The 27,924-nt window shown below is 47.6% G+C and overlaps 1 protein-coding gene across 1 annotated transcript in view; it reads right to left on the minus strand.

Annotated features, from left to right (window-relative positions):
• Nucleotides 1-7,435, minus strand: part of SHB (SH2 domain containing adaptor protein B) — a 125,763-nt gene extending 118,328 nt beyond the window's left edge. Inside the window, exon 1 of the mRNA XM_006204074.4 lies at nucleotides 6,147-7,435. Coding sequence (XP_006204136.4) covers nucleotides 6,147-6,857 — 711 coding nt within the window. The 5' untranslated portion in view covers nucleotides 6,858-7,435. The remainder of the gene's footprint in view (nucleotides 1-6,146) is intronic.
• Nucleotides 7,436-27,924: the final 20,489 nt, after the last annotated feature.

A 27,924-nucleotide genomic window follows, 5' to 3' on the forward strand; every position in this document is an offset into this window, starting at 1 on the left:
CAGCTACAAGAGACACATTCTGTGCAGCTATCCCTTGGGAAGCGCCAACTCTGTGTGCAGAATTTCTCTATGTAATAACTCAAGGGCTGCATTAACATCTCATTTATGGATCTCAGAGGCAGATAGGGGAGGGAGAGAGAAAAGCCAATTCTGGGGCCCCTTTGGGGACCACCAAAGCCCAGACTGAAAGAGAGAGGAATTAGGGCAGAAGAGTGCAAGAAGAGGAACCGTAAGTGAAGCGGGGGAGGAGACACACAACATACATTTCAGTCAATGTCAGAGCCTTACTATTGCCATCTAAATTGTCCAAAAGAGTGGAACAAATTGATGAAAAGCATAAAGGGTTTGAATTTAGACTGCATCGGTGTGATCCTAGCTCTGACACTTGGTAGCTATGTGATTATTAGGCAAGTCGTAACCTCTAAGCCTTGGTTTATCTGTAAAATGGGGATAAGACTACCCATGGTAGAGGGATGGCACTGAAAGCCCCAATTAATGGCCTGCCTATATCCCTGCCCTCTGCCACGGGACTTTGCAGCTCCTCCTTTCTCACTGAATCCTGGCTGGCCTCGTGACTTGCTTTGGTGAACAGAATGCCACAGAAGGGACAGTGTAGCAGTTTCTAACCTCAAGAAACTATATGGGCTTCTCTACTTTCTTGGAGCCCTGCCACCCTCATATGAACAATGCTAGCCCACTGGAAGATGAGACAGAGCCAAACTGACAGCCATGGCCATCCTAAACCAGGTGCCTCCAAACACATAAGAGAGCCCAGCTAGGATTGGCAGAGCCACACACCCACTCTACACTGACAGTAGATGCCTGAGTGAACCCAGCTGAGGCCAGAAAAACTACTCAGTTGACATGTGGGTCCATGGACAATAATGAAGGTTTATCATTTAAAGCAGGGGTTGGAAACTACAGACCACAAGCCAGCAACCTGTTTTTGTAAATAAAGTTTTATTGGAACACCTTTATATATTGTATATGGCTGCTTTCAAGCTGTAATGGCAGAGCTTAATAGTTGTGATGGAGACAGTCTGGCTTGCAAGCCTAAAAATATTTACTATCTGGCCCTTTTAAGAAAAGTTTGCTAATCCCTGGTTTAAAATCACTGAGTATGGGGTGATTTGTTATGCAGCAATAGCTAACTGATACAGTGTGTAACCCTCTTCTAAGGTGACTGTGAGGATTAAATGACCAATGAAGTGATTAGCCTGAAGCCTGAAGAATATATTCCTCTTCTGGGGAATCGATGGGAAAAACTGGATTTGATAAGCAGCATTTCTCTCACTACTTTCATGGGACAGGACTTCAAAGGAGAAAGTGTCCCAAGCCAAACCACAGCTACCAAGCTTGGCTCTTACCTTTTCAGACAATTACTTTCTAAGAACTGGATGGAGACCATGGTTGTTAACCAAATGGAAATGACTGACAGCTCATGCTTGGCCCTAGCTTCAGTCAAGCCACACATCAATGAGCTGATGTGAAAAAGACCAAAAAGACAAGTCACAACTTCCCAAAAAGGAACATGAGACACTCTTTTCCTTTTGTGGCTCCAACCTCCCTCTGCAATCCCTGCTGCTCCCATCCTTCAGGGCTTCCAACCATTCTCTTGGTACAAGCTTCTAAACGTAAAAAGCTCAAATGTCACCTCAACCTGAAAGCCCTCCTTGACTTTGCAGACAGAGCTGAGGCCCTCCCAGCCCTCTGCACACACCTCTGTCCTGGCATGCCTCAGGATGCGACACTGTCTTATTAACTGTCTCAGTCTCCCAGACTAGATGTTGAGAAGCTGGTGTTCAACTGCAAATCTGAGACGCTTCCCTCTTGGAAAGCTGGCCACAACTTATTCTCTCTAAATTCCCCCTGCCTAGCAGGCTGCTCAGAGACTGTCTGCTGAGTGTTTTTTTTTTTTTTAAAAAAAAAAAAGGTTAGACATGATATTATTTATTCCTTGGGAAACATGTTATTTAACTCAACTGTGGATGCTGACAAAATATAAAGTGTTAGTACACATTAGCATGTATTTAAAACTTGGGAAACTGATGTCATGGTGCATCTTGACTTTCTCAGTTGCAGTGGAAACAACATTTACTTAATTATGATAAAAGAAACAAGACTTCAGCAGAAAATATAACGGGATGAGACCTGTTTGGCTGCACAAAAGGAGACCTACCAAGTTACTGTCCTCTTTTGTCATCATTATTTTTTTATAAAGACAACCTGAAGGAATAATATTTCTACCTACTGAAGTTTTGTTGTCTCTTCCCAGGAGCTCAGGCCCTCACTGTCTCTTACCTGGATTATATTGCAATTGCCCCCTAACTCCAGCCCCATCTCCCCCAGATTGCAGCAGCTCTTTACAGCCTGGGATGCTCCTCAACCATGGTTCTGAGTCTGTCCCTTTCCTGGCTCAACAGTCTTCAAGGACTCCCCTGTGGGGTCTAAACTCAGGCCCCCACCTATCTCACACTGTCATCTCTCATTCCCCAAGTGAGGCCCACTGCAAGAAAGCTCTGATTTTCAAGAACACACTCCGGTTGAGGTTTTGTATACACATGTACACACACACACGTGCCCACACACATACATATACACACACACTCACATACGCGTGTACACTCACAACACTGGGACCTCAGTACTCCTGCAGGCTGCAGTCAGCCCTTCCCCTGAGTTGAAATTCTACTTCCGTCTCTAAATCCAGCTCAAAGCTGCCTCCTAGGTGAAGACCTCAGTAAATTTCCTAAGACAAAAACACTGGGAGACAAATGATGGAAAGACAATGTATGTTGGTCTCCTCCAGAGGCTCAGGCCAGAGATTATTGCCCAGTCTTCTGCAGCCTTCATTCTCTCCCCTCCTAGGTCGCCCTTGTACGGAGAGATCTCTGAGCACAAAATAAGTGCTGGGTAAAAGTTGCTTAAATTGAAAATACAGTCCCTCCAGCATCTGATTCTAAAAGGGAAAAACCGGAGGCTGGCCAGAAGCAGTGAATTGTGACCAGGAGTGTGTATGCCCTGGGACTCACCTGGGAGAATAGGAGTTTGCCTAAGTGTGTGACAGAGGGAAGCCCAGGTACTGAAGGAGGCAGGAGAGGATAGGGCTGGCAGCAGAGGTCCTGAAAGGAGGATTGGTGGACCAACAGCTCCTACTCCACGCCACAGCAACTCTCAACACAGACCGACGTCAAAAACACAGCCCGACACACAGGGGGCATTCAACAGCCCTACAGGTTCTTGTCCTATCCCCTAGCAACTGATAAAGAGAAGCTGGACCTGAGATTAAGTGGGCTAGAAGTGGGTTTTCCTGGATCCATGGGTGAGGGGCAGAAGGCGGGCTCTAGGGTGTTCAGGGCTGGATCTGCAATGTGCCTGGCCTTCTGAAAGCTGTCTGGCTGGAAATAATGTGAAAACCAGGCTGTTTCTTGGCTGCCTGGACAGGAATGGGGCGGGTATGGGGTGAGTGTTGGCCCCAGATTAGGAGGCAGCCCTACAAGGAGGGCAGAAATGACGTAGTCTCTGCATTCCAAATCAGCTCTGGCTGAAGACTCAGAGAGAGGGTTAAAAAGCCACTGTCACATGAGTGTTCTCAAAGTGTGGTCCCAGGATCAGTGGCAAAAGATCACCTGGAAATCTGTTAGAAATGCACATTCTCAGGCCCCACACCACGTGTGGTGACTCAGGCTCTGTGCGGGATGGGTCCTGCAATCTGTGGTTTAACCAGCCCTCCAGGTGCTGGTTTGAGAAGCAATGCATAGTATGACCCTCCCTGGCAGCTTTCCCTCCTGCTTGTTAGAAAAAAACGCCTGGTAGCCGAAATGCCTTGGAGGTATTGACTCCAAGGACCTGAGTATCGAGTCTGTATTGCAACAACTTCTTGAAATATCAAAGGGCTCGAAGTCACAACCTAGTAGGTGAAATGCAGTCCAGAGATCTTTTTTTAAAAAACCAAATCTGCTCACATCATTTAGCAACTAAATGCTCTTACGGTGCTTAGCTTACAAGGTAAGGTGCCCCCTGACCCAGGCCCTCCTGCTCCTCTGGGGTCCTGCCCAACTCTAACCTCTTAAATCCGGCTACAGGGCCTTCCTGCAGTTCCCCAAAGCATCAGGCTCTCTTCCACAGCCAACCACAATAGTGGCCCTCCGTGACCACCTCCCGGTAAGCCATCCCATCACAGCACTGGTGCACACTTCTGCTTGGGCCACACTATTCATTGAGGAACCCTGCTCCAGTACCCAGCAGGGGAGAGCAGAGAAGACCTGTAAGAAATACTTGGCAGAACGGAGCCAAGTCTTCAACACGCTGGACATCACAGTTATAAAAATTATCATTCCTCAGTATCTGAAATAGAATTAATTATAATTAGGGAAAATGTTTACTAAAGTTTGAAAGCCATAAAGGAAGACTTTAGTGAGCAGGCAGACCACAAGCAGGGAGAGAGAAAGATTTGAATGCCTGGGAGGTGGCCATGGAGTAACAGGGGGGAGGCAGGGAGTCCAGTGAATCTCTCCAGGGAGCTAGGCTGGGCCGTCCTCACACATTCTGTCTCCAGGGACCTGAGGTTTTCCCAGGCCAGCACCTAGCCAAGCCTGGGCCATACAGCCTCTCTGCTCTTTCCCTCACAGATTGACCACAACCCTGTGATCCTGGGGGCTCCCAGAGAAATCTCCTCTGCCCTTAAGGCAGCACCTGGATAGCCACCAGGCTCCCAGCACCCTATCATTTAGGTGGTGACATCATGGGTCCTTAGGAAGCCCAGAATCCATGCTTCTGAGATGTATCCCCAAACTGGCCCCGGGGGGAGGTGGAATCCTCAGACTGCCCATGCTGCATTCAGCAGACCCAGCAGGGAGGGGATACTCTGGAGACCTGGGATCTTGAGGAGAGGAAGTCAGGCAGAAAAATTAAGAGGGGTGTCCCCTTACTCCTCCTATCTGGAAAACAAAAAAAATCCCTTTCCAAGCACCAGCTGGCAGGTAACAGCCTGTTTCACTCCTATCTGGACATCCAGTCCTAAAAGAAACTCAGATTCCTTATCAGCCTCCCCTAGTCCACACCTGGACAAAAGTTTACCTTTGGGAGAAGGTGGGGTTTGAGGGAGAACAAGAGGGACAGTAGCCTGGTAGCCATCACAGGGCACCAGGCCTCAGATGTAATCAAAATACTGCCTTCCACCAGAAGTAGACAGAACAAGTATTATTTTATGGGAGAAGGGAGGGTGTCACAGGAGTGTGAAAGGGAAGGAGAGGGCCCAGTCTGGCTGTAATTATCCTGCTTCAAAGGTGGGATATCAAGATGGTCTGATTCGTCAGGGAGGGGGGTTGCACAAAATAGTCCCCCTCATCCCTGGGACAGTATGGGGTCGGGTAAGGTCAAGAAGTAAGGTGAAGATTGGAGGGGTGGTTCTCCTTCCAGCTGGCCCAGGTAGGGGGACCCCTCTCCTGCGCCGCTAGAGGAACTAACAGGTCGAAGTGGAGCGTCTTGGAGACCAGCACATTTCAACCGGAAAAGCACGCGTGTGGTTCCCGGTGAAGCTCCAGTACAAAAGGCCGCCCCATCTGGAAACCTGGCGCAGGGGGTGGAGCAGGGCGTTTAGAGGAATTTACATACAGCCGTTCAGAGACAGCCAGTCCAGATCTGCCACCAAGAGTGTGTAATATCCGGCGAGTCCATTCCCAGCACTGGACCTCTCAGTTTCCCATCTATAGAATCGGGGATGGGGGGAGACGGGGTGGACAAGAGTAAACACTCTTTTAAGTCCGTGACAGCTCTGACTCTGATTTTCCTCCTCGGGGGCTGAAGGACTAGCTGCCTCTTTGAGGGGAAAGGCTGGGAGGGTCGCTCCCGTCAGGCTACTTCCGAAGCGGACACCTGGCTGTGGGCTCAGAGAGAGGACGTCTTAGGAGCAGCAGCGAAAGAGACTGTGTCAGGAGGCCGACGATCGGGGACGGCGGCGGGGGGGGGGGGGAGTGTCGGGGGGGAGCGTGTGCATGGAGGCAGAATTGGGAAGTAGTGTGGGAGCCCTGACTCCAGTGTGCTAGCCCGAAGTGGTTGTAGGGACTCGGAACCAGAGCGGTGCCTCAGTTTCCCCGTGAGCACAATGGCTCTGGAAACTCGGGTGAGGCGGAGGGGCGCCTTACCTTGTCCTTCTTGCCGGCACTGCTCTCCTCCGCAGCCGAGGCGCCACACTTGTTGAGCAGTTTCTTGCCTCCGCAGGCCGTCGGGCTCCAGGTGCGGCCCCCTGAGCAGGCGCCCCCCGGGGGATCTCCTGCACCGCCCGCAGCGCTCTCCACCTTAATCAGGCGGTGCTTGGGGGAGATGTAGCGCACCTCAGCCGGCGTGGCGGGCCGCCGCTCGCTGCTGCTGCGGTAAAGGTGCGGGGAGCCAGAGGACGAGGACGAAGACGCGGCGGCGCCCGCGCCGGAGGAGGCACAGCAGCAGCCCGCGGCGCCCGAAGCGGACGAGGCCGAGAAGGCGCGCTGGCCCCCGGCCGGCTCCCCGCCGCCGCAGTAGTCCAGACGGCACATGGCGCGCAGTTTGCGCAGCGACGAGCCGGGCCCGTTGTAGGGGTCCTCAAAGTCGCGCTCCTTCTGTGCGCGGTAGGCGCGGATGAGGTCGCTCGTGCTGCCGCTGTCGTCGGGCAGCGATCCCGACGATGCTGAGAAGCAGGAGGCGGCTGCTGTACCGCAGGACGCCGAGGCGGCCGCGGGGGCCTGCGGCACGGCCTGGGGGTGCTGCGAGGGCCGCTCGCCCCGGCGCCGCTGCTCGCGATAGTCGGGCCGCGGTGGCTGCGGAGGACTCTTGGTCTTGCTGTTGCCCAAGCTGAAGTACTTGTTCAGCCACTTGGCCATGGCGAGAGGCCGCCTAGGGCCGCGGCGCGGGAGCCTGGTCCGCCGCCGCGGCCATTCGGGGGGCAGAGCTGTCGCCCAGGTCCCTCGGCGCCCCAGCCCCGGAGAGGGGCGTCCGGGGCGCCCGCTCCCGACGCCAAGTTCAAGTTCTCTCCGCCGCCTCCTGCCGGCCGCTCCCGGGCTCCGGCAGCTGCAGCACCGCCCTCCGCCTCCGCCGCGCGCCGCCCCGGCTTCGGATCTCGCGCCCCTCTCGGGCGCGTCTCATGGGATCCCGGCCGCGGCCCCACAGAGAGCGAAAGGCCCTGGCGCCCCCCGCCTCGGACGCTCTAGTCGTGCGCTCCCCTTGGAGCGCGCTTCTTCCCCGTCGGAACCGTAACCTCCGCCTTGGCCGGGATCCGCGGCTGCTGCGGGAACTTGTCGGCGTCCCCAGCCCCCCTTCTTCCTTTCAGAGCTCTGAGGCGAGCCTGCACCCGCGGCGGGCGAATAAGCGGACGGGAGAGCGAGCGAGCAACGGAGGAAGGCAGCCGGCGCCCGCTCGAGCCCGCGCGCCCGTGCCCGTCCCAGCGGCGCCTGCCGCTGCCGCCGCCGCCGCCTCCTGAACCGCCGCGTGTGTGACACTCGGGCCACCAGAGCCCGCCCCTCGCCGCGGCCCCGCCCTCCCCGGTCTCGCGCGCGCGCCCCGCCCCCAGTCCGCCCCCGCAGGCCCCGCCCCGCCCACCCCCAAGAGCATCGATGCCAGACCTCGGCCCTGGCCCCGCCCGTCTTGCGCCCGGGTCCTGGGCGGGAGCGCCTCTCCACTTCAGCACGCGCAGCCTCCCGCGGCCGCCTCGGCGCCAGCCCCCGGGTCGCGCCTCAGGGCGCCGGGGTCCCGCGTTGCAGCCGGCCCCACCTTGCATGCAGCCCGCCGCCTCCTAGGGCGAGAAGTTGCCAGCCTGAGCCTGCCGCGCGCGGTGGCCAAACCCTCCCTTGGGACCCGCTCAGTGTGCCACTAAGAGATCCCTACTGTTGGGGACATGGGACGTTTTTAGTGTACTCCGTGATCCGCGAGGAGAAAATACAGTGCCGAGACCCATTAGGGACAGGGTCCCTCTCCTTTTCTTAAAGGGACGAAGACTCCGGTTCAACCCCGTGTGCCATATCTTCGGAGGAATCTTTATGCAAATGAGTGTTTTAGCAATCCAGATGACGGACGCGATCGGGATAGGCGGCAGGGGCCCGGCCAGGCACCAATCGGATTGGCAAGCTAAGGGGAGGTCGGAATGTTTGAGCACCTTTTCACCTCTGAGGAAGTCGTGGTTTTAACCCTGTTCACTGCCAACCTGGCGGAGAGGGGCTGCGGGGACGAACGTTTAATGCCTAGGATTGTCGGAGCTGGCAAAACTGCATTTAACCCGGGACCCTCATTTTACAGATAGAGAAACTGAGGCTCAGAGGATGGTCACCCAGGTGGGCCTGGATGCCGGTTCCCCGGTCTGGAAGCACCAAAAATTATGTCATTTCCACTAGTCTCGACTTTGCAATTTAAGATCATCCTCTGATTATTAACCAAAAATGAGGAAACAGGCCAAGTGAGGGGCACAGTTTGCAAAACGAAGCTTTTCCTGGGAGGTGGCATGCTCTCTGCCTAGACACTGGAACCAGGGCTCCTCTGCATGTGGCTGGTCAAGTCTCAGAATATAACTTTCCCTCAGGTGTAAGAACTGAGATCTGAGACATTTTCAGAGAGTGCTGATTTATTAGGACAATAGCCAAAATCATTAATTATCTTCACTTGCAATCTGTATATTATAGATGGGCTTTGGAGGAAAAGTGGAACCTGTTAGGGCAGGGAGCAAGGCCAGTGGCTCTTTTGGCCAGGACTGGAGGTTGAGATCAAACTCTTAGTCCGAGGCTCTTGGGCAGGGAAGGCCTGAAAGCTGTGGCCTTTTCCTCTGCCTGAGGCCACAGTGGGTAAGTGGCAGAGCCAGGACTCCAACTTATGTCTTACTCTGAAGCCTGTGCTCTGTCCACTCAGCCACACACAATGATGCAGTAGAATTGACTGCAAATTGTCCTTCAGGATCAAGCTATTTGCTCTTTCCCTCTAGGCAGACAGGACTGCCATGCTCTCTGAGTTAGTTAAATTTTACAGACCTACTATATGATCCCCGTAGTCACAGACATCATCACCAACTATACAGCCCCTTCACTGCCTGAGATCTACTTATTTAGCATTTTACAAGAAATATTCTAGGATATGGGGTGTGCGCATGTGTGTGTGCATGTGTGTGTGTGGTGTGTGTCTGGAAGATAGTAGGAGGACCCAGAAGTTGACCTGGCTAAGATGTTTATTTTGGGTATCCCTAGACTTAAATATCTCAAATTACCCATTAAATAATTCCTCTACTGTATAAGCACTTAATTATCCCACAAATGAGGGAGGCACAAATAGAAAACCTGAAAGGCAAGGACATCTTCATTGCAAGCCTCACCTTTCAACCAACCGCAGATCCTCTCCTTCCTTCCTTCCCAGCTCTGCTTTTTAGGTTCAGGAAGGAGGAACACAGCCAGATCCTGGCAACAGGCCAGGCCACCCTGGGCAAAAAATTCTTCTCCGGGATCTAGAAACTTGTTCCCTGCATGTAGGTTGCACATAGAAGAGTTATCTCTGCCTTTTTCAAAAGTTGAGAAAGGTAAGTTATATTTCACAACTTGTTTTTTCCATTTCACTTTCAGCAGGCCATGGGGTCAGACAAACTTTTTCATGTGATGCCTCTGCTAGGGTATAATTTGCAAGCCAAAATTATTGTAATGCTATAGTATTATGCCAAAAACTTGTGTATCTGCTCAACCCCTACACGTTCTGTATATAATTAATCCTACTCAGTATCCCTACAATCTAGTGTTATTCCCAGTTTATATATGGAGTAACTAGCCTAAGGTAGTATTTATTTCAAGCAGGCGAAAGGAAAACATGCAAGTGTTTTCCTTTGGGAACTAGTAGGGACACACCTTACAAGACTCAGTCAGAAATAATCATTCTGAAAGGAAGTAGAAAAGTTCCCTAAGGATGATGTTGGAGAAGCAGTGTGTCAAACGGCTAGAAGAGACAGGGACTTGTAAGAAAAGGATTGGAGCACTAGATGGTTAGAGCTGGACAGACTCTTTTCAGAAAACCAGCCACCCCATTCCAAGATAGAAAACTGGAACCAGTGAAGGGAAGTGATTCAGTCAAGAGGCGCAGCTGGGATTGGCACCAAGTCTCTTTGATATCACAAACCCAACACTATGCCCGCCGTTCTTGGCATTTTTTTTCCTTTTATATCCCCCTTACTTGTTCTTGATTATCCTATTGGAAGGGTCAGGTGTGGTCCTTTTTCTCTTTCTGCCCCATCTCTACTTCTCACTTTAGACCGAGGTGGGGACATGGCAGCTCTTTCTCTGCACTTCTTTCTACTATCTGGAAGTAGGCTATGCCATGGCCTGGAAAAGCGGTGCCACCAATCCAACAGATTCATCTACTTTTTCAGTTCAGTCCGTCAGATATTAATGTCAGTCGCCTGCTGTGTATCAGGCCCCAGGACTGGAGTCTGGGCTGGAAGCACAGATTTGGGTCATCAATGCTTAGTGAAGATTGGAAACAAAACCCTCATTCATCCTTGATACCTTTTTTATTCCTTCTCCATCCAGTCCTTCAGCAAGGAATATGTAGAACACTACCAAGGCTCACCACCTCCACTGCTTCCATCCGGGTCCTACATCCTTCTTTTGCCTTTGTCATTTCAGGTGTCTCTTACCCATTTCCTGGCTTCCCTCTCAACACACAGCTGGTGATCCTACTTAAAATGGATCTGATTATGCTCCTCCTCTTCTCAAATCCCTCATTAAATTTCCATTTCCCTAATAGTAAATGCCAAAATCCTTACAGTGGCCCCTAAAGCCTTACATGACCCAGCCCCCTTGAATTCCTGACCTTGTCTTATACTGTCCTCTCTCCTGCTCCAGCTAGGCAGCCTCTTAGCTGTTCCTTGAACCCTCTCTTACCTTGGGCTTTTGCACTACATCTCTTCTGTCTGGAATGCTTCCCCTCAGGCATTCCCATGACTCACCTTCTTCAGGTCTTTCTTTAAATGATACCTGTTCAATGAGGCTTCCCCTGGCCACCATATCTAGAATTGCTGTCCCTACTTAATACTTCATACCTTTGTTCCTGATTTATTTTTCTGAGTATCACTCATTCCTATTTCACACACAGCATATTTTACTTATTTTTCTTGTTTATTCTTTGTCTTGCCCCACAGTGAGCAAGACAAAGAATAAGCTCTTTGTTCACTGCATATCTTAAGTGTCCAGAACAGTGCCTGACACCTAGTAGGCAGGCAATAAATGTCTGTGGGACGAATAAGTGAGCGTGCGTGGTTGATCATGGAGGGGAGAGTGGTGCTGGACCTGGTGCAAGTGGCTATTAGCTTTGGTCTAGAGCTGGGAGTGGGTCAGACTTGCTGAATTTTTGAAACAGATGTGATCCTGGGTTCTGTTCCTAGGAGGATCTCTTCCATGGAGGAAGCAGAATGAGCTTCGTCCCTGTCTTCCAGAGGGGGCTCCAGGAAGGTTGTGGCGTCCAGGTAGCCCCTTCCACACAAGTCCCAGTCGTGCTGACATGCAAGGCTGTCCGCGGTGTCGCTGAGCCAGCTCTGTTTTTCCCTCCACCTCAGGTACAACTAATCTTAGGAATCTCATTACTGGTCAGAAGGTAATCCTCTATATCTAGATTAAAGGCCGTGTTTTGACCATTACCGCGCATTGAGCATTGAGCTGACAGTTTAATTGAGCTGTTTATGCCGCTGCCTTGATCTCTTCCCAGAGAATTTACAACTAATTCCAAGTGTCTCTGTGAATTAAGTGGGCCTCTCCCAACATGCTTTGCCTGTAGTTTGCCAGTGCCAAATCCCACTTGTCCTTGTGTTACCCAATTATGGGCTCTCTGTCACAGCTGTATCTGGCCGGTACCATTTCCAGCCCACTTCCTCCCGGAGGTGGCCATTAACGATATGGCCCTGAGAAGGGCCAGATCCCAGGACAGTGTCTGTGATACCTGCAGCAGCAGAAGGGAGGTGGAGGTGAGGACTGGGTCGGGAGCAGAGAGGGCATAAATCATTCTGACCCCTTTGAAGTCACCTCCAGGTGACTGACAATAACCCCCTAACAAGAGAAGGGCACGAGTGTCTTCAGCACAGTTAGGTGTGATGGAAGGGAAGGAGTTCTGGACAGAGGTCAAGACTCCTGAGTTCTTATCCTGGCTCTCTTCTGACTTCCTATATCACCTCTGGGGCCTTGGTGTTACTATTTATAAAATGGGAGCTGGCAGATCATTGTTTCTCATTCTGTGTCATGGAAGGGTCTAAGAGTAGGGTTGCCAGATTTAGAAAAAACAGAACAATAACAAAAATGGACATCCATGCAATATTTGGGATATGCTTCTAGTAAAATACTCTTTGTTTTTTATTTAGAATTCAAACTTAACTGGGTATCCTGTTTTATCTGGTGATCTCACGCAAGTGTCCCCATGGGGAATAAAGGGGGCTCCCCACCCCTAGCCCAGCCTCTGCTGATGAATTGGACAAGAGCATATGTTCTCAACACTGAGAATCTTCCTCCATGGAAGAGATCCTCCTAGGAACACCTAAGGAGCTTATACAACACATAGTGACCAGTCTGTATTCCAGACCAATTAAATCAGGATTCTGGGGGTAGATTCAGGCATTTGCCTATATTATTTTAACTCCCCGGGTGAGTCCAATGTGCAGTCAAGTTTGAAAACTACTGGACTAGAGCGGAAGTTCTTAAAGTAAGATACCTGGACCAGAGCATCAGCCTCATCTGAGAAGCTGTTAGAAATGCAAATAGGCCTTCTGCCTTGCAGAAATTCAGAATCAAAACCTGGCCCAGCAAGCCCTCCAGGTAACTCTGCTGTAGCTAAAGTTTTAGAGCCAGTTTGAAAGTTCCTTTGATGACAGTAGGGCACCTAATCAGCAAGTAAGTGCTAGGAAAGTGAATCAGTTGAATTGCTTTGCAGTGATGCATTGTAATGGTCAAAGTGCCTGTCTGTTGGTAATTGCAGCTAAATTATGGGGTTTGTAAACCCACCAAGGGCAGTGACTTTCAGTTTCAGACTTTGGTCTGATGACAGTCTTAAGGGCTACCGTTGTCACCTGGCAGCATGACAGTTTAGCCCAAGAAAGCCAGAGGGGTCTGAGGGCATAACATTCTGGATCAGTCAGCCTGAAGGCCCAACGAAGGGGCTTGGAGCCAAAGGGCAAGGAAGTGTGGCAGAAAGGAACCAGACAGGGTCAGAGGGGCAGGAGGTCAGCCCAGGTCCCAAGGAGGCTGGGGGCAATGAGAAACACGGATATCTCCAGAGCTGGTTAGTCTGAGTCAGGCACTGCTTTTGTACCCAGCGGGCCAGAGCTGACCGACTGGAGGAGGTGGAGAAGGAAAACTGCTTGTTCTGTTTTGCTTGCTTTGTGTTAAGAAGCAAGTGATGCTCAAGAACAATGCAGCTTTTTTCTACAGCCTCAGAAGACTAAAATACAAGCCCACTAGCACATCAGGTTTCCATCTATGAAGGTCTTACAGCCCCAGGTTGACAGGTTTGGGGGATGCCAGGTTCCCCGGATGTGTGACTCTCCTGTCCTTGGGAGACATCTGGAAGGCAAGTAGCAGGGGCTGTGCGTGATTCATTTCTGTCCACCCCCAGGATTCGCTCAGTGCCTGCCAAACGCTAGGCCCTGAGTGACTGTGTGTGGAATTGAATCCAATAGAGATCCAACAAAGCAGGGTTCTTAAGTATGAGTTATCATATTGGGCCTTAATAAACCACAGCACTGAGGACCACAGACATTCCACATGTAAAAGGGCACTTGTCACCCTTGTAGAATCATTGCAGACTCTCCTCCCTGCTGCCTGCCTTTCTCCATTCCTTCCACCAAGCACCTCTCCTGTGCAAGGCCCAGCTCACCCATGGAGGTTTTGCACGCTGTAGGGAACAACTGAAAAAGAAGGCATAAAGGCAGCAAACGTTGAAACCTCCAAGATTACACTTACCTGGGTTTTCATGTGAACAACTTTGTGCACTAGTGTGTAAAACAATAAATCTGAAACCTTTAATCTGATTTTCCTCATCTCCAAAATAAACTTCAAAATTCCTGAAAAGGTGCAATATTACTTTAAGCCCTACAGTTGGGAAAGTGATTTATTTCTTCAGTGTTGAAACACACACACACACACACACACACACACACACACACGTTCTGATGCAATTTCCATCATCTCACTTTGGCTGTAGTATTTAAAGACAATTTTAAAAAATCACTTTCCATGCATTATTTTCTCCAGCTACATTTTATTTTTTCTTGAACGAAAATGGTTACCATGCTGCCATTGGAGGCTTTCCTAAGGGGGACACACTAATCTTTACCAGGGCCAGGAAAGAGTTAAAGTTGCAGAGGGCAGTCTGTCTTCTGTCTCAGTTTGGGGGTGGAGTGGAGGTGGAGACTGCCCGATTGTCTGTCCTTCTCTTCCCCTCCCTGGGGCTGAGTGCAGGATGTTGAATCTCCCAAAATAACTCCAACCCTGTGAATAAATGCCTGCCCAGAGCCGGTTTGGAATAGAAGATTCTCAGGACCAGAGGGGAACTTTCCCAGCCAAATGATCTGATCTTCTGGCTGGAAGAGAGAGGAGCCCAGCACCTCCCAAATCAAATGTCCACGAACAAGCCCTCACGGAGCCACAGGGAAGCCAAGTGACCACTGTCAGCTTCTTTCACCCAAGTGCCATCCCACAGAATGACCATCCCCAGAGAGAGTCCTATAAGGCCAGTAGGAGAGGTCCCATAAGATCTGAAGCAGAATCTAAGTGAAATTTCTGGAGCTCTTGGGGTTTATAAGATGCTATAGGATCACCACTTACTGCACAGGTCCGGGGGGAGAACTGTTGGTTTTTGCAGCTTTCCAGAGTCACGGTGAGTGGAGGGGCTTCTGCTGCCCAGGCCTTGCAGCCCATTCTGTTCCCTTAAGTCCTGCAGAGCAGACAGTGATGGATTCAGGGGCTCTAGACCACAGGCTCCCCTCCCAAAGCTGGGGCAGCCATTTCATTCACATACTTTGAGTCTGGAGCTGGCAAAGAGAGAGAAACAGTGCTTTTCTAAGTCTCCCACTTTTATCTTTACGTACACTTGATTCATACTTCTGTTTGTTCTCATTTGTGGACGTTTTTGTGGTGGGTATAACTTTTTAGTGTTATAATTAGGCTCTAACCATAGGAATCCACTTCTTCAATGGACCAATTTTGCTACATCATAGAACATCCACCAGGGCCAAGGTGTGGGTCAGGGGCGCTTAACCTCTGAGAGCATCTCTAGAAAACAGTGTTAGAACGTACACTGCCAACACCACGGCAGAGAAGCCGACTCAGAGCCTGGGGGACCCAGGAATCTGCATTTTATGTGAACCACAACTGATTCTGCTCGGATGGGCCAACTGTCCCACTTCGAGAAGCTCTGGCTAGTCTCTGAGCACCGATCCTGGCGTGAGCCAGCAAGTGGCAGGTGGAGGCATTTCTGACTTTTGTCCCCATGACCCAATGTTCAGAGGGTCAGCCAGCCTGCCACTCCAGCAGTAAGTGTCCCTGCAGGGCATCAAGTCGCCTCAACTGTGCATTCTGCAGGGTACATGATTGTTCTGACTTATCCTGAGCAAAGCCCCCTCAGTGGCCAGTGTAATAGATTCTGAGAAGTGGGGATTAGGCAGGAGGAAGGGAGGTGAACAAATGTAGACACAGAACACAAGGGAACACTACTGGCCACTGTGTTCCAGGCTTTGTCATCCCACAGAAGGACGCCAACACTGCCATCTCCCAGCTGAGGCCGTGAGGGTCCCCAGGTCACACAGCTTGCCAGCGGTGGACTCAGCTATACTCAACTTAAAGGCCTCCTCTTTTCTTGTTTTCTGTTTGTTTGTTTGTTTTGTGTGTGTGGTTTTTTTTGTTGTTATTTTGTTTTGTTTTGCGGAGGTAGGGTGGGATGGGAGCATTTAAAAATGTTCCAACTTTTTATTTTGAAAAATTTCACACTACAGACAAACTGCAGGAATTGTACAACCAACCCCACAGACCCTGTAATTGTTGACGGCTTGCCACATCTGCACTCTACCTTCTGTCAACTGAAAACAAAACCAAACCAAACCAAACCAAAATGCACAACAGGAGAGCTGTGAGTTCAGTTTTATTTGGGGACTTACTGAGGATTTTAGCCCCGAGGCAGCCTCTGGGACAGCTCTGAGGGACTGCTCCGAAGAGGTGGGCGGGGAGGTCAGTACATATGTGACTTTGGTGAAAGGGGTTGGTACAGTCAAGCACACATCTCTGCAGAAGCTTGCTGCTAGTCAGGGAGAGGATCTCTCCATTAATAAGTTTAGTGCTTTCCTAAGTATGAGAAGATAAAAGATACTGGGTTCATAAAAATTTCTCCTGAAAATATCTAACTATCTGAAGACCTGTTCTGCCAGTTTTCCCAGAACACAGAGTGCCTCATTCCTGATCTCTGTCCTGAACTCCTTTCAGAGTGTTTTAAGAGTCAGCCACTGCAGTGGCGAGTGACGTCATTCTTCTTGTAGAACCAGATGGTGAGCGACATTTTTCACTTGTACCTATTTACCTACCTATCTATCAATTTTGTAATCCATTTGAGAATGACTTGAAAGCACTGTGATGTTTTACTCCTCAATATTTCAGCTCATCTCCAAAGAACAAGGGCATTCTTCCACAAAATCACAATAAAGTGATCTCACGTGGGAAGTTTAACATTGATACATTACTATTTGATATCTGGTTTACTTTACCAATTTGTTTATCAAATGTCCTTTATAGCATTTTTTTTTAATTCAGCATCCAATCCAGGATCGTTCATTGTATTTAGTTGTCACATTTCTATAGTCTCTTTTCATCTAGGGCATGGCATTCCAGTCTTTATTTTTTGTCTTTTGTAACATTGGCAGGTTTTAAGAGACCAGGCCAGTTGTTTCGCAGAATATCTGTCAATTTGGATTTGTCAGATTTCTTCCTCATGATTGTAGTCTTCTTAGAGCTTCATGTCAGAGGGACAAAGGCTTTTTTGCTCTTTTGGTTGTCCTCCACTGCCTCTTGCCGGGTGAGGATCAAGGTTGGCTCTTTGTACTGTTACAAGGGTCAGTGTTAGAGGGAAGGTGGTGTAGCTTGGTGGAATGAATGCAGGACTTGAAGGGCAACAGAAATGAGTTCTAGTCCTGGCTCTGGTCTCTGGCTGATTGACCTCGAGCATATCAGTTAATACTCCCGACCCTTGGTTTTCTCCATTGAAAAAGAGATGATTTCTGCCTTGCAGGATTTTACCTAAGTAAAAAATTTAGCGGATTATCTGATGTATAATTAATTGTAACTTCATAAATGGCAGCTATTGTGAAGTCCTTAAAGGCAATATACCAATATATCCCATTTCTTTTTTCATCAGATCTCTCAGAGGCACCTTTTTTTGTGCTTTCAAATCTCTCCCATTCTAGGGCACCTTTGCTGTCACTGTCTCCTTTCTGTTGTCCACGCCGTAATCTGTCCCATACGAACCACCACTGGTTGCCCTAAAATGTGACCCTTGCCATCATATTCACTTGACTTCCCTCTTCCTCAGTACATCAGGTCAGAATGGCCGCCTTCCATAGTCTCACCTCATTCCACCCACCTAAACTTGCCTCCCACTGTTTTTCCTGGGGAAATGTGGTTGCTCCTGATTTGGCTGCTAGCACATTCTTCCTCTTCTTCCCTCATTAGACTGACAAACACTACCCTGTGCTTCATCACTGGGGTGTATGCATGTATCAGTTAGGATACGGTCACAAACAGAAACTGCTCGAGGTATTTTAAGTAGGAAGGGATTTAATAAAGGGCATTAGGTTCTTACAAAAATCATTGGAAAGTCTGGACAAACAGAGGTCAAGGAAGGCCACCAGTTTTGTCACTAGCTTTCATACATAGGAATTTGAAGGAACTCAGGAAACCGGTAGGGATGATCACAGCTTCCTCTCATCCTGAGGCCCAAGATTTTCAGGAAAATACTTAGAGGATAATGCAAAACATCACATCTGTCTAAGCCTAAAGTTTGACACTGCTGGAGGAGCGAAAATCTGGCTTCTGTCTGATTTTGCCTTTCACATCTTGGCAAGTGCTTCTCATTGAAGAACTGGCTCTGTGGGCAGAGATTCTGGGACATGCCCTTCCCAGGCTTCTAGCCCCGTGTTATAGAGGAGAGCATAGACGTGTCGTAGCTTCTCTTGCTGGGTCAGTGGGAGTCTTTCTGGGGACTCTTCTGATGGAATTAGTGGGGAAGACTTCCCCCTGCTTCTGGGATCACAGCTGCAAGTACATGAAACTGGTTACCTTGGAGGCCATCATCCCTGACTTTTAAAGGCAGCCCAGCTGTGGTAGGTCCTCAAAGAGTGAGAACAGAGTGAAAAACAGAAGTGGAGATGGAGAGGGACAGGGAGAGAGAGAGCGAGATGGAGTAGGGGATGGAGAAAGAGGGTGCAAGCTGATGACATTGTGACATCCCATGTGTCAGCCCTGGGTTTCGTCACTCTTTCTACTGCTATCCATGTCCTCCTCAGTTATTTCAATTCATAAATTGCTTTTTTGCCTAAGCTAATTTAAGTTGGATTTCTGTTACTTGCAACCAAAAATGCCTTAATGAATGGCAGAAAAGAGGTGCGTAAATATTACAGAATCTGAAGGCGTTGTGTGCTATGCAAAGAGGACGAACAAAGTGAACAAAGTGGTAAAAGCACCCAGAGGAGACGATAAGAAGAGTGTTCATCTCCATTTTATCTTGGAAACATTATTTTAGGCATAAATTTTTTCTTACTTGTTACCTCTCGTGGCTGTGGCTGTTGCTTCCTTCTAGAATACTCTTCTTTTCCTTCTTGTGATGTTATGATTTATAATAAGAAATACAGCTTTAGCCTTCATCCTGTTCCTTGCCTAGAGCTCCTAAATCCCTTGGAATTTCTTAAGTTTTAAGAGCACAAAAGTGAAATAGGTGTCTTTTGTTATTCAGAACAAGCCCCTTTCAACCACACCTGCGTTCATGTTAATGAGGGGACTTTTAGAAAGCTCTCAGGCTGGGGGCTGGTTGCCAGGGGGACCAACCATGTGATTCAAGTGTGAAAACTTTCAGCCCCCATTCCTGGAAGGGGTGAGGGGCTGGAGGTTGAATTAATTACCGATGGCTAATAATTTAATCGGTTGTGCCAATGTAATGAAACCTCCTTAAAACCTCAAAAGGAGAGGGTGCCATGCAGAGACCTTTCGGGTTGGTGAACACATGGAGATTTGGGAAGAGTGGTGCTGTAGAGAGGGCATGGAAGCTCTGGGCCCCTTCCCACAGACCTTGCTCTGTGTCTCTTCCATCTGGCTCTTCCTGAGTTATATCATTTAATAATAAGCCAGAAATATAATAAATTAACTTGTCCTGAGTTCTGTGAATTGTTTTAGCAAATTAATCAATCCTGAGGAGGGGGAAGCAGGAACCTCCAAGTTGTAACTGTCAGATGCCCAGGAAACTGGACTTGCCTCTGGCCATCTGAAGGGGGATGCAGTCTTACAGGACTGAGCTCTTAACCTGTGGTATCTGATGTATCTCCTGGTAGTGTCAGAATTGACTTAAATTGCTGGATACCTAGTTGGTGGCACAGAATTGTTTGATGCTGGAAAACCCCACATATCTGGTGTCAGAAGTAGTGTGGTGGTAGTGTGAGATTAAAGGAGACACACAGGAGTGTTCTTCCTTTCACTTCAGTTTCTGAAATACTTCCTGTTTTCCAAACACCAGTTCAAATCTGTTCTCTTCAGGGCCTCCTCAATGATTTCACCTCATTTCTGAATTCTTGCATTTCTTGGCACAGAACAGTTGAATATCAAATTATTAAAACTGTGTGTGTGTGTGTGTGTGTTTTGACTCTTCTTATTGACTCTGAACTCCTCAAGGTCATGGACCACATTTTACATCGCCTCTGCAATTCCCCATCCCCGGGTTTATCACCATTGACCTGTGCTCAATTAGCACCTGGGAATTGATGGACAGATTGCTCAACGGGGATGCTGAAATTGCCATGGGCAATAAACTGGAAGAGTAGGCATGGAGGAGATGAATGCTGTCCAGGTGCCAACCATACAGGAATAAGGAAGCCTTCCCAGAAAGACTAATCATGCTGGCTCAAAAGTGCTTGGCACACCGGGGTGGACCTTGAGTCCCCAAAACGCACCTCTCCTAGTGGCCACATGGGGGAGGCAGAGGGCACAGTCCAGGTATCAGGCTGTAGATATGGCGCCTGGATCTGCCAGCCAGTCAGCTGAGCCCTGATGGAAAGGAGATCTTGGTCTAGGCGATTTGCTCAGGATAATGTGGGCTTCCAATCAGGAGGCCAGAAATCAGGGTGCCTAGACCAAAGCTGGGAAAGCCAGAGGATCAAAAAGTGGATGGCAGGTATCAACAGGCATGTAAGAATATGAGTTAGACCCTCCAAAATCAAAGCAATGAGTGCTCTTTAAAGATATCTAGACATTCTGCTAAGGACAAGGGGGTTGCCTCAGTGCTTTGGTGAAAGGAGAAGGAAGTGCAGGCATGGTATAGTGGTCAAGGCAAAACCGAGACAGAAAAATCTTAGAGTCCCATCTCTGAGCCTATAGGTCCCCAGCCTTTTGTCTGTGGCACCTGATGAATGCTTTTGTTGCATGACCTATGGGATGGCCTTGGCCTCTCTGAGCCTCAGGTGTCTCATCTTATACAAAAAGCATTGGTGTCTGGGGACACAGACCCCAGCCCTGTCTTTGCACTGGGGCTCCATGATCGCCAGGAATCCTTCCAGCTTAAATGGTCTTTGGGTTTATATGAACAAAGTAGTTCAGTTGGTTACAAAGACCTTCACTACCCCTGTCTCTGTACACCTGTTCTCTTTAAACCTTTTGATAGGCCCAGTCCCTTGGGACCAGGGCTGTTTAAAGACCTTTGGAGGAGCCACGCAGTCAAACTTTTAGATGCACCATCCCATGTCAGAGCACACATCAAAATGCCCCCCATCCCACTATAAATGCAATTATTTTTGCTTTAAAATAGTCTTGAGGGCATTTTTATAACTTTGCTTTCAAGGTTATTTTGCCAATTTAATTTTCAGTGGCTATGATTTCTCAAAAATCATTCTGCATACTTAGGGATTCCTTGAAGTGAAAGAATCCACTAATTGTTTTCAAATGCAGTAACATTTTTATGGATACCAAACTGAACAGTTTAGGGAATTGACATAATCCTGTAGTTCCTGAACATTTAGCTAGATTTCAATTTTGAAATTTTTATTTTCTATCTTGGAGTCAACGAGAATGTCTGTGGTGCACAAGCATTTTTCTAGGGTTTTGAAAAGCTAGTGCGTCCTCAGTCCTGTGTCTATGGCCCCTGATGAATAAAACCTTCCAGCCCGAGGCAGCTGAAACAGGGCTGGGGGCGGGGGTCGTTTCTTTTAGTGATTACATTTTGTCTTATGTCTTCTGGCCTGGGAGCCTGACCAAGCAAGCTTTGAATGTGCGGACAAGAAAAGGACGCCCCCTCCCACTTCCCTTTAATCTAAGAAACTTCATTGTAACTGTATCTTTCAGCCGAGTCAGATAGGCAGGCACCGAGGTGGCAGATTCTCCCTGCTCGGGGAATTTTTGTAGATGGTCACCTCCCTGTCCTCCCAGGCGTACCATTCAAGCCAGATACCATCCCCATTGTCAGTGTTCCTAAAGAAATAGTTATCTCACAAAGGGCAATATCTCGCCAGAGAATTTGTTTTCTCTTGCTGATAATTTCTCTCCATAAACATTTTTGAGAGAGATGAATAGGTGTACCTTTCTGGAACAGCGGGCAGATGCTGGGGCGTGAAATGACTTTGCAAGGCATGTTTTATGGATGAGGGAGGGGAGGGTCCTGAGGACCGCCTTTTACTTCCCCAGGCTCCAACCTGGTTGCTGACTGCCAGGTTCATCTTTTGCAGGTGGCAGTCCTCTTCACTCACTGCTGCTCACCTGAAGCTTTAAAGGCCCAGCTGGGGTGGAAGCTACAGAGAGAGACTCCTAAAGAGCTGGCTCAAAGTGCCACCAGCCTGTAACTCTCTGGATCCACCATTAAGATCTCGGTCCCTTCGGTGCATTTCATAGCCAGGGCTACAGTCTTCAGATTCTCCATTATGCTGGTGTTGTCATGTTTTCCTCTCTGCCTCTTTCTACCAGCGAGGAAGGGAATGAATTCTTTTCCATCATGCTGCTAATGAATCTCAAAGGGGAAAAAAAGAGATGTGATCTCAGAAAAATAAAGAAGCTAACATAAAAACGGCAGACCCAGTGACCTTCAACAGAATGAACAAATGTGGAATTTTTCCATCATCTCTGTCTGGGAGATGGGGAGGGTGATTGTTAATAACAAAGTGGCATCAAATGATTTGCCGACAGTTCAGCAGGGTCCCTCTAGAGCCTGGAGTCAACAATGCCAAATGACTCATGAAGGTGGCAAACCACACATGAGCGAGGTGGGGACATGGCTCTGCTAGGCCAGGGCACAGCCTTCAAAAGGGCTTTTTTTTTTTCACCGCAGGGTAGGGATGCCAGACTCAGCAAACAAAAATATACGGCGCCAAGTTATATTTGAATTTCAGGTAACAAATAATTTTTTAATATATTTGGGACATTCTTGTACTAAAAATTAATATGTTTTTCTGAAATTCAAATTTAAGTGGACATCCTGTATTTTCTCTGGCAAGCCTACCCCAGGGACACAGCACTTCTTTTCATTTCCCAAGAACTTACATATTTCTTGGTTCAGACTCCACGAAGAAGAGGCTCCCTCCAGTCTCAGCTTCTTGAATCTTACACTGTCTTACAGGTCCAGCTCAAATGCCACATTTATGTGAAGACTTCCCCGCTAAATCAGTTCCTCCTTTCTCTCTGTCCCCTTGCCCTATAGCATTTTATTTCCCATTTTGGTTTATATTTAGTTGCTTTTAAGTCTGTTTCCCCCACTAGACTGGGAGCAACTCAAGGGCAAGGACTGTATCTAGATTCTTTTTCTCGTGGCCCACAGTATAACTTCGCCTGTGCCTGAGGTGTAGTAGGTACTTTGAATGTTTGATGAATGAATGAGTGAATGAATGATCATACGTAATGTACTTTGAGTGCTGACTATATGCCAGGCATGGATCCCTGCACTTCACATGGATGTAAGTCTTTTAATTATCGAATAGGTACTATTTTCATTTCCGTTTTAGAGATGGAGAAATGTTGGCACAGAGAAGCTAAGTAACTTGCCTATGGTCACTCAGCTAGACAGGGGCCAAGCTGGGATTTGAACCCATGCAAGCATGGCTCCAGAGTCTGTGCTCTTAACCTCTGTGATATATTAAATGAATGGATGAACATAAGAATAAGTGGAAGAAAAAATGAAGGAATGCATGTGTATACACAGCAAACAGGTATTAAATCATGAGGACACAAGAGGTAGGGGTCAAGGGAGGTGTTGGAGAGCAGAGGCTGGAACAGTCAGGGAGATGTCAAGGAGCTGAGGAAGGAAATTTGGCTAATCAGTGACTTACATGAGCTCAGCAGTGGAAGGGGCTGATTTCTTCTTATTTCGGCTTTGGAAATCAGTCGTCGTGTCCTGAACCTTCTACATTACTGCAGGGGCCTTTAGAGACTGTAACTTTCCCAAGCTTCCTGCTGCACAGCCCTCCTCTTCCCAGAGTGGAACCCACCCTCTCCTCTCTTAAGAGGCTCAAACAGCAAAGCTCTGAGGCCAATCTTGTCTCCCTCCCACCTGCCCCCGGGGGTTCAGCTGGGGTCTGCAGGCTTGGCGCCAGTGTCCTCTGCTCTTGGGCTCCAGTTCCTCCTTGTCTGGTGCTCCCCTCTCTGGCTCTTGCCATGGGTGTGACATGTATGTTACACAGAGGAACAAGAGGTGACGCAAGCAGGATGATGGTGGACTCTGATGGGAGCACTGCCAAGGTTGATAGAGTAATGCGACAACCCTTCCTTTTCAGGTTTATGGAGACAGGAGCCAGTGATCAGCTATGCCTTCAACTTAGTCTTTTTTTTTTTTTAATTGTGGTGAAAAACATGTAACATAAACTTTGCCATCTCAACCATTTTTAAGTGTACAGTTCAGTAGTGTTAAAAGTATATTCACAACAGACTCACAGATGTAGAGAAGGAACTAGTGGTTACCAGTGGGAAGAGGGAATGGGGAGGAGTGAGGTGGAGGATTAAGAGATACAAACTATCAGGTATAAAACAAGCTACAAGGATGTATTGTACAACATGGGGAATATAGCCAATATTTTATAATAACTATAAATGGGGTATAACATCTAAAAATTTGTGAATCAGTATATTGTATACCTGTAACATATAATATTATGCATCAACTATACTTCAATTAAAAAATATATTGTAAAATAAATGAATAAATAAATGGCTAAAAAATTTTTAAAAAGTATATTCATATTGTTGTGAAACAGATCTTCAGAACTTTTTCATCTTGTAAAACTGAATCTCTATGCTCATTAAACAACAACTCCCTTTTTCTCCGCCAACCCCCCCATCTGCAGCCCTTGGTAACTACCATTCTATTTCTTTTTTTTTTTTTTGTCTTGGTCTGTTTTATTTTTTTTAACATTTTTATTGATTTATAATCATTTTACAATGTTGTGTCAAATTCCAGTGTTCAGCACAATTTTTCAGTCATACATGGACATATACACACTCATTGTCACATTTTTTTCTCTGTGATTTATCATAACATTTTGTGTATATTTCCCTGTGCTATACAGTGTAATCTTGTTTATCTATTCTACAGTTTTGAAATCCCAGTCTATCCCTTCCCACCCTCTGCCCCCTACTACCATTGTATTTCTATGTCTATAAATTTTACCTCTCTAGATATCTCTTATAAGTGGAATCATAGTATTTGTCCTTTTGTAACTGGCTTATTTCACTTAGCATAATGTCCTCAATGCTCAGCCATATTGTAGCATGTGACAGAATTTCCTTCCTTTTTAAGGCTGAACAATATTCCATTGTATGTATATACTACATTTTGTTTATCCATTTATTTGTTGATTGGCATTTAGGTTGTTTCCATATCTTGGCTTTTTTGAATAATAATGAATAATGAGTGTAGAAATATTTCTTCAAGTCCTTGCTTTCATTCTTTTGGATATATATCGAGAAGTTGAATTGCTAGATCATATGGTTGTTCTAGTTTTAATTTTTTGAGGAACTTCTGTTTTCCGTAGCTGTTGCACCGTTTTACAATCCCACCAACAGTTCATGAGGGCTCCGGTTTCTCTGCATCTTCATCAACACTTGTTATTTTCTGTTCTATTTCTGTTTTTTTGATGGTAGCCATCCTGATGCGTGGGAGATTGCCTGGAACCTATTCTTCATTAGGAGGCTATGTTTCTGGAGTGGCTTAGGGTATCTCTAATGATCTCAGTACTGGCATTGAGCAGTGGGTAAAACACAGCATCAAGCTCTGGGCAGACAACCTGGTAACCTACAGACAGAAAGCTATCCTGATTTTGCCAATGACTCTGTGACCCCGGGCAAGTTGTGCAACCTCTGAGTTTCCATCTGCCCACTGGGGATAGGCCTTCTTAAGATCATAGCCTCCTCCCTCCTCTGCCCTGGTGTTTCCTCTGGGAAAAGACAGGAAGTGAGAGATGGGAAATGGTTTGTTAGATATACACCTTCATCTCAGCCGCCCTCACTCTGAGTGCGTTTTTTCCCTTCTTTTTGTTATAAAAACAAGTCATGCTTATTTTTTTAAAATTAGAAAGCTCAGAAAAGCATTAGAAGCAAGGAAGTATTTACCCATTACTCCATCCCCGGGAGGCAACCACTGATAACACTTGCCTCTGTTTCTTGTAGTTTTCTTTTCTCCCCTAAGTAAGGCAAACTCCTTTAATCCCCGGGAGCCCCTCTTTCCCTAAAGAAGAGCACCACATTTTCACAGCCATCAGTAACAAAGTTAAATGAGCTCTCAATTTCTTAAATATATCTTTCTTTGTGCTATTTCGCTTCTTAAATGTGTCACTTTGAGTGAAAGGCAATTAATTACAGTGGAAACGCTGCTTGGAGATGTCTTATGAAATTATGTTAACACGCAGACAGAGTGAGAAAGGAAGGGGAAAGAGAGCTGATGGGCAAAACAACTGGTCTATTTAAATGGATAATTTCCTTCCCTTTTGAGTTTCAGAGTTGAGGGTCTCTCTATTTATGAAAGGACTAGAAAGCTATTATTGAAGTTCCAATTTGTCAAAATTAGTAAAACTCATCCAAAAAGCAAAGTTGATCAACTAGTAAAAAAGGCAACAAAAGAATGACTTTGTACATGTCATGTAAATTTTTTCTTTCTTTCTTTCTAAAAGAACCCTGCTATATCAGTTCAGGAAAAAATCTAAATGATAATCTGAAGATTAAAAAAAGGTGGACTGTGGGAGAGCATGGAAGGGGAGGCACTCTCTTGGGAATTTCTGACCTCAGGAAATGATGCTTGGGGATCTTCTGGGCTGGTGTCATCTTAAGGAATTGGACTTTGGGACTGCGGGAGGACCAGAAGTTTTCGTCTTTCTAGCCGGGCCTGGCTAGGACCCCTGAGAATATCTGACCTGGCTCCCAGGCTGGTGGAATGATGCATGAGTGGTGTTTAGCTCAGCACCTGGCACAGAGGAAGTACTCAAGAACTGTTCAATATAATTGCTGTGATCTGGGGTGGAGGAGGGAGTGGGCTTTCGGGACTTCTCAGCAGTGTGCTGGGGGTGGGAAAGAGTCATACTTGGAAAGGAGGCTATGGTGGGGAGTGGATTTTTCCCTTATCTACTTTCTGATTCCTCTTTAATCTAAGCTTCCAGGCCCTAGTTGGGAAAGGCATGTGTGCATGCACGTGTGTGTGTGTGTGTGTGTGTGTGTGTGTGTGTGTGTGTGTGTGTGTGTGTATGTGTGTGTATGTGTGTTGGCCATGTAGGATGAGGAAGTCTCCAGGAAGTAGAAGACTCTGATTTTTATATATAACTAATATTTATTAAGCTATATGCCAGACACCATCCTAAGCATTGAAAAACAAAACCAAAAAACACCAGTCTTGCAAGAGAGTTTAGGTAACTTCACCACACATTTGGATCCAGCTTGTCTGCCTGACCATAAAGCCGGAGCAGAGACGTCCCCTCTACTTCCTGTGGACCATTAGAGAGATTTCCTCCATCAAGTTTTAAGAGTTTAAGTCTAACCTTGCCTCAGGTAAGATTCCAAGAGGCGGAGTTTCCCCTATTTGGGGAAAAATCTGAAGCTCCCCAATTTGGGATGTTAAGAGGTTTTCTGCCAGTGACAAGGAACCACACCATCACTGGCTGCCATTCAGCACTGAGGGCCTCTCCTTGAGGGAGCTGAGAGGGGCATCCTGATGTGCTGGCGTGGCCTTGCCTGAAATCTTCTCCTGGGCGACGTGGGAAGCCAGGAGGCCCTTTGGTCCCTGCCTGGTCTGACGCAAGCCCTGGGTAGAAGGGAAGCAAGTGCCAGCCTGCGGGCCAACCCTGGCACACAGTGGGGCAGTGGGCAGACTACCATCCTTGGCACCACTAGAGCCAAATTTCTTGCCAGATGGGCTTGAGTTTTGACATGTTGAGAGAGCACAGGAGGCTGGGAGGATAACTTTGCTGTTGAACCTGAAGCTGGGCCCACGAAGACCCTAGAGAGTCAGACAGCACAGCAGGTGGAAGGAATGGGTATGGACACTGGGCTCCCCGGGGACTCGGCTGTGACAGGGGTGTGTCACAAGCCACTCCAGGATGGAGGTGAGATTTCATTGCCTATTCTCCCTATGAGATCTCAGAACTTAGGCTAGGAAGTTTTTTAGAAATGATCTAGTTTATAATGATCTATTCTTGTTGAGCCTGAGACAGGAAAGGAAGTGAATTATAATTAATAAATATTG

This window comes from Vicugna pacos, chromosome 4, assembly GCF_048564905.1.
Source record: "Vicugna pacos chromosome 4, VicPac4, whole genome shotgun sequence".
In the NCBI taxonomy this organism is placed as follows: Eukaryota; Metazoa; Chordata; class Mammalia; order Artiodactyla; family Camelidae; genus Vicugna; species Vicugna pacos.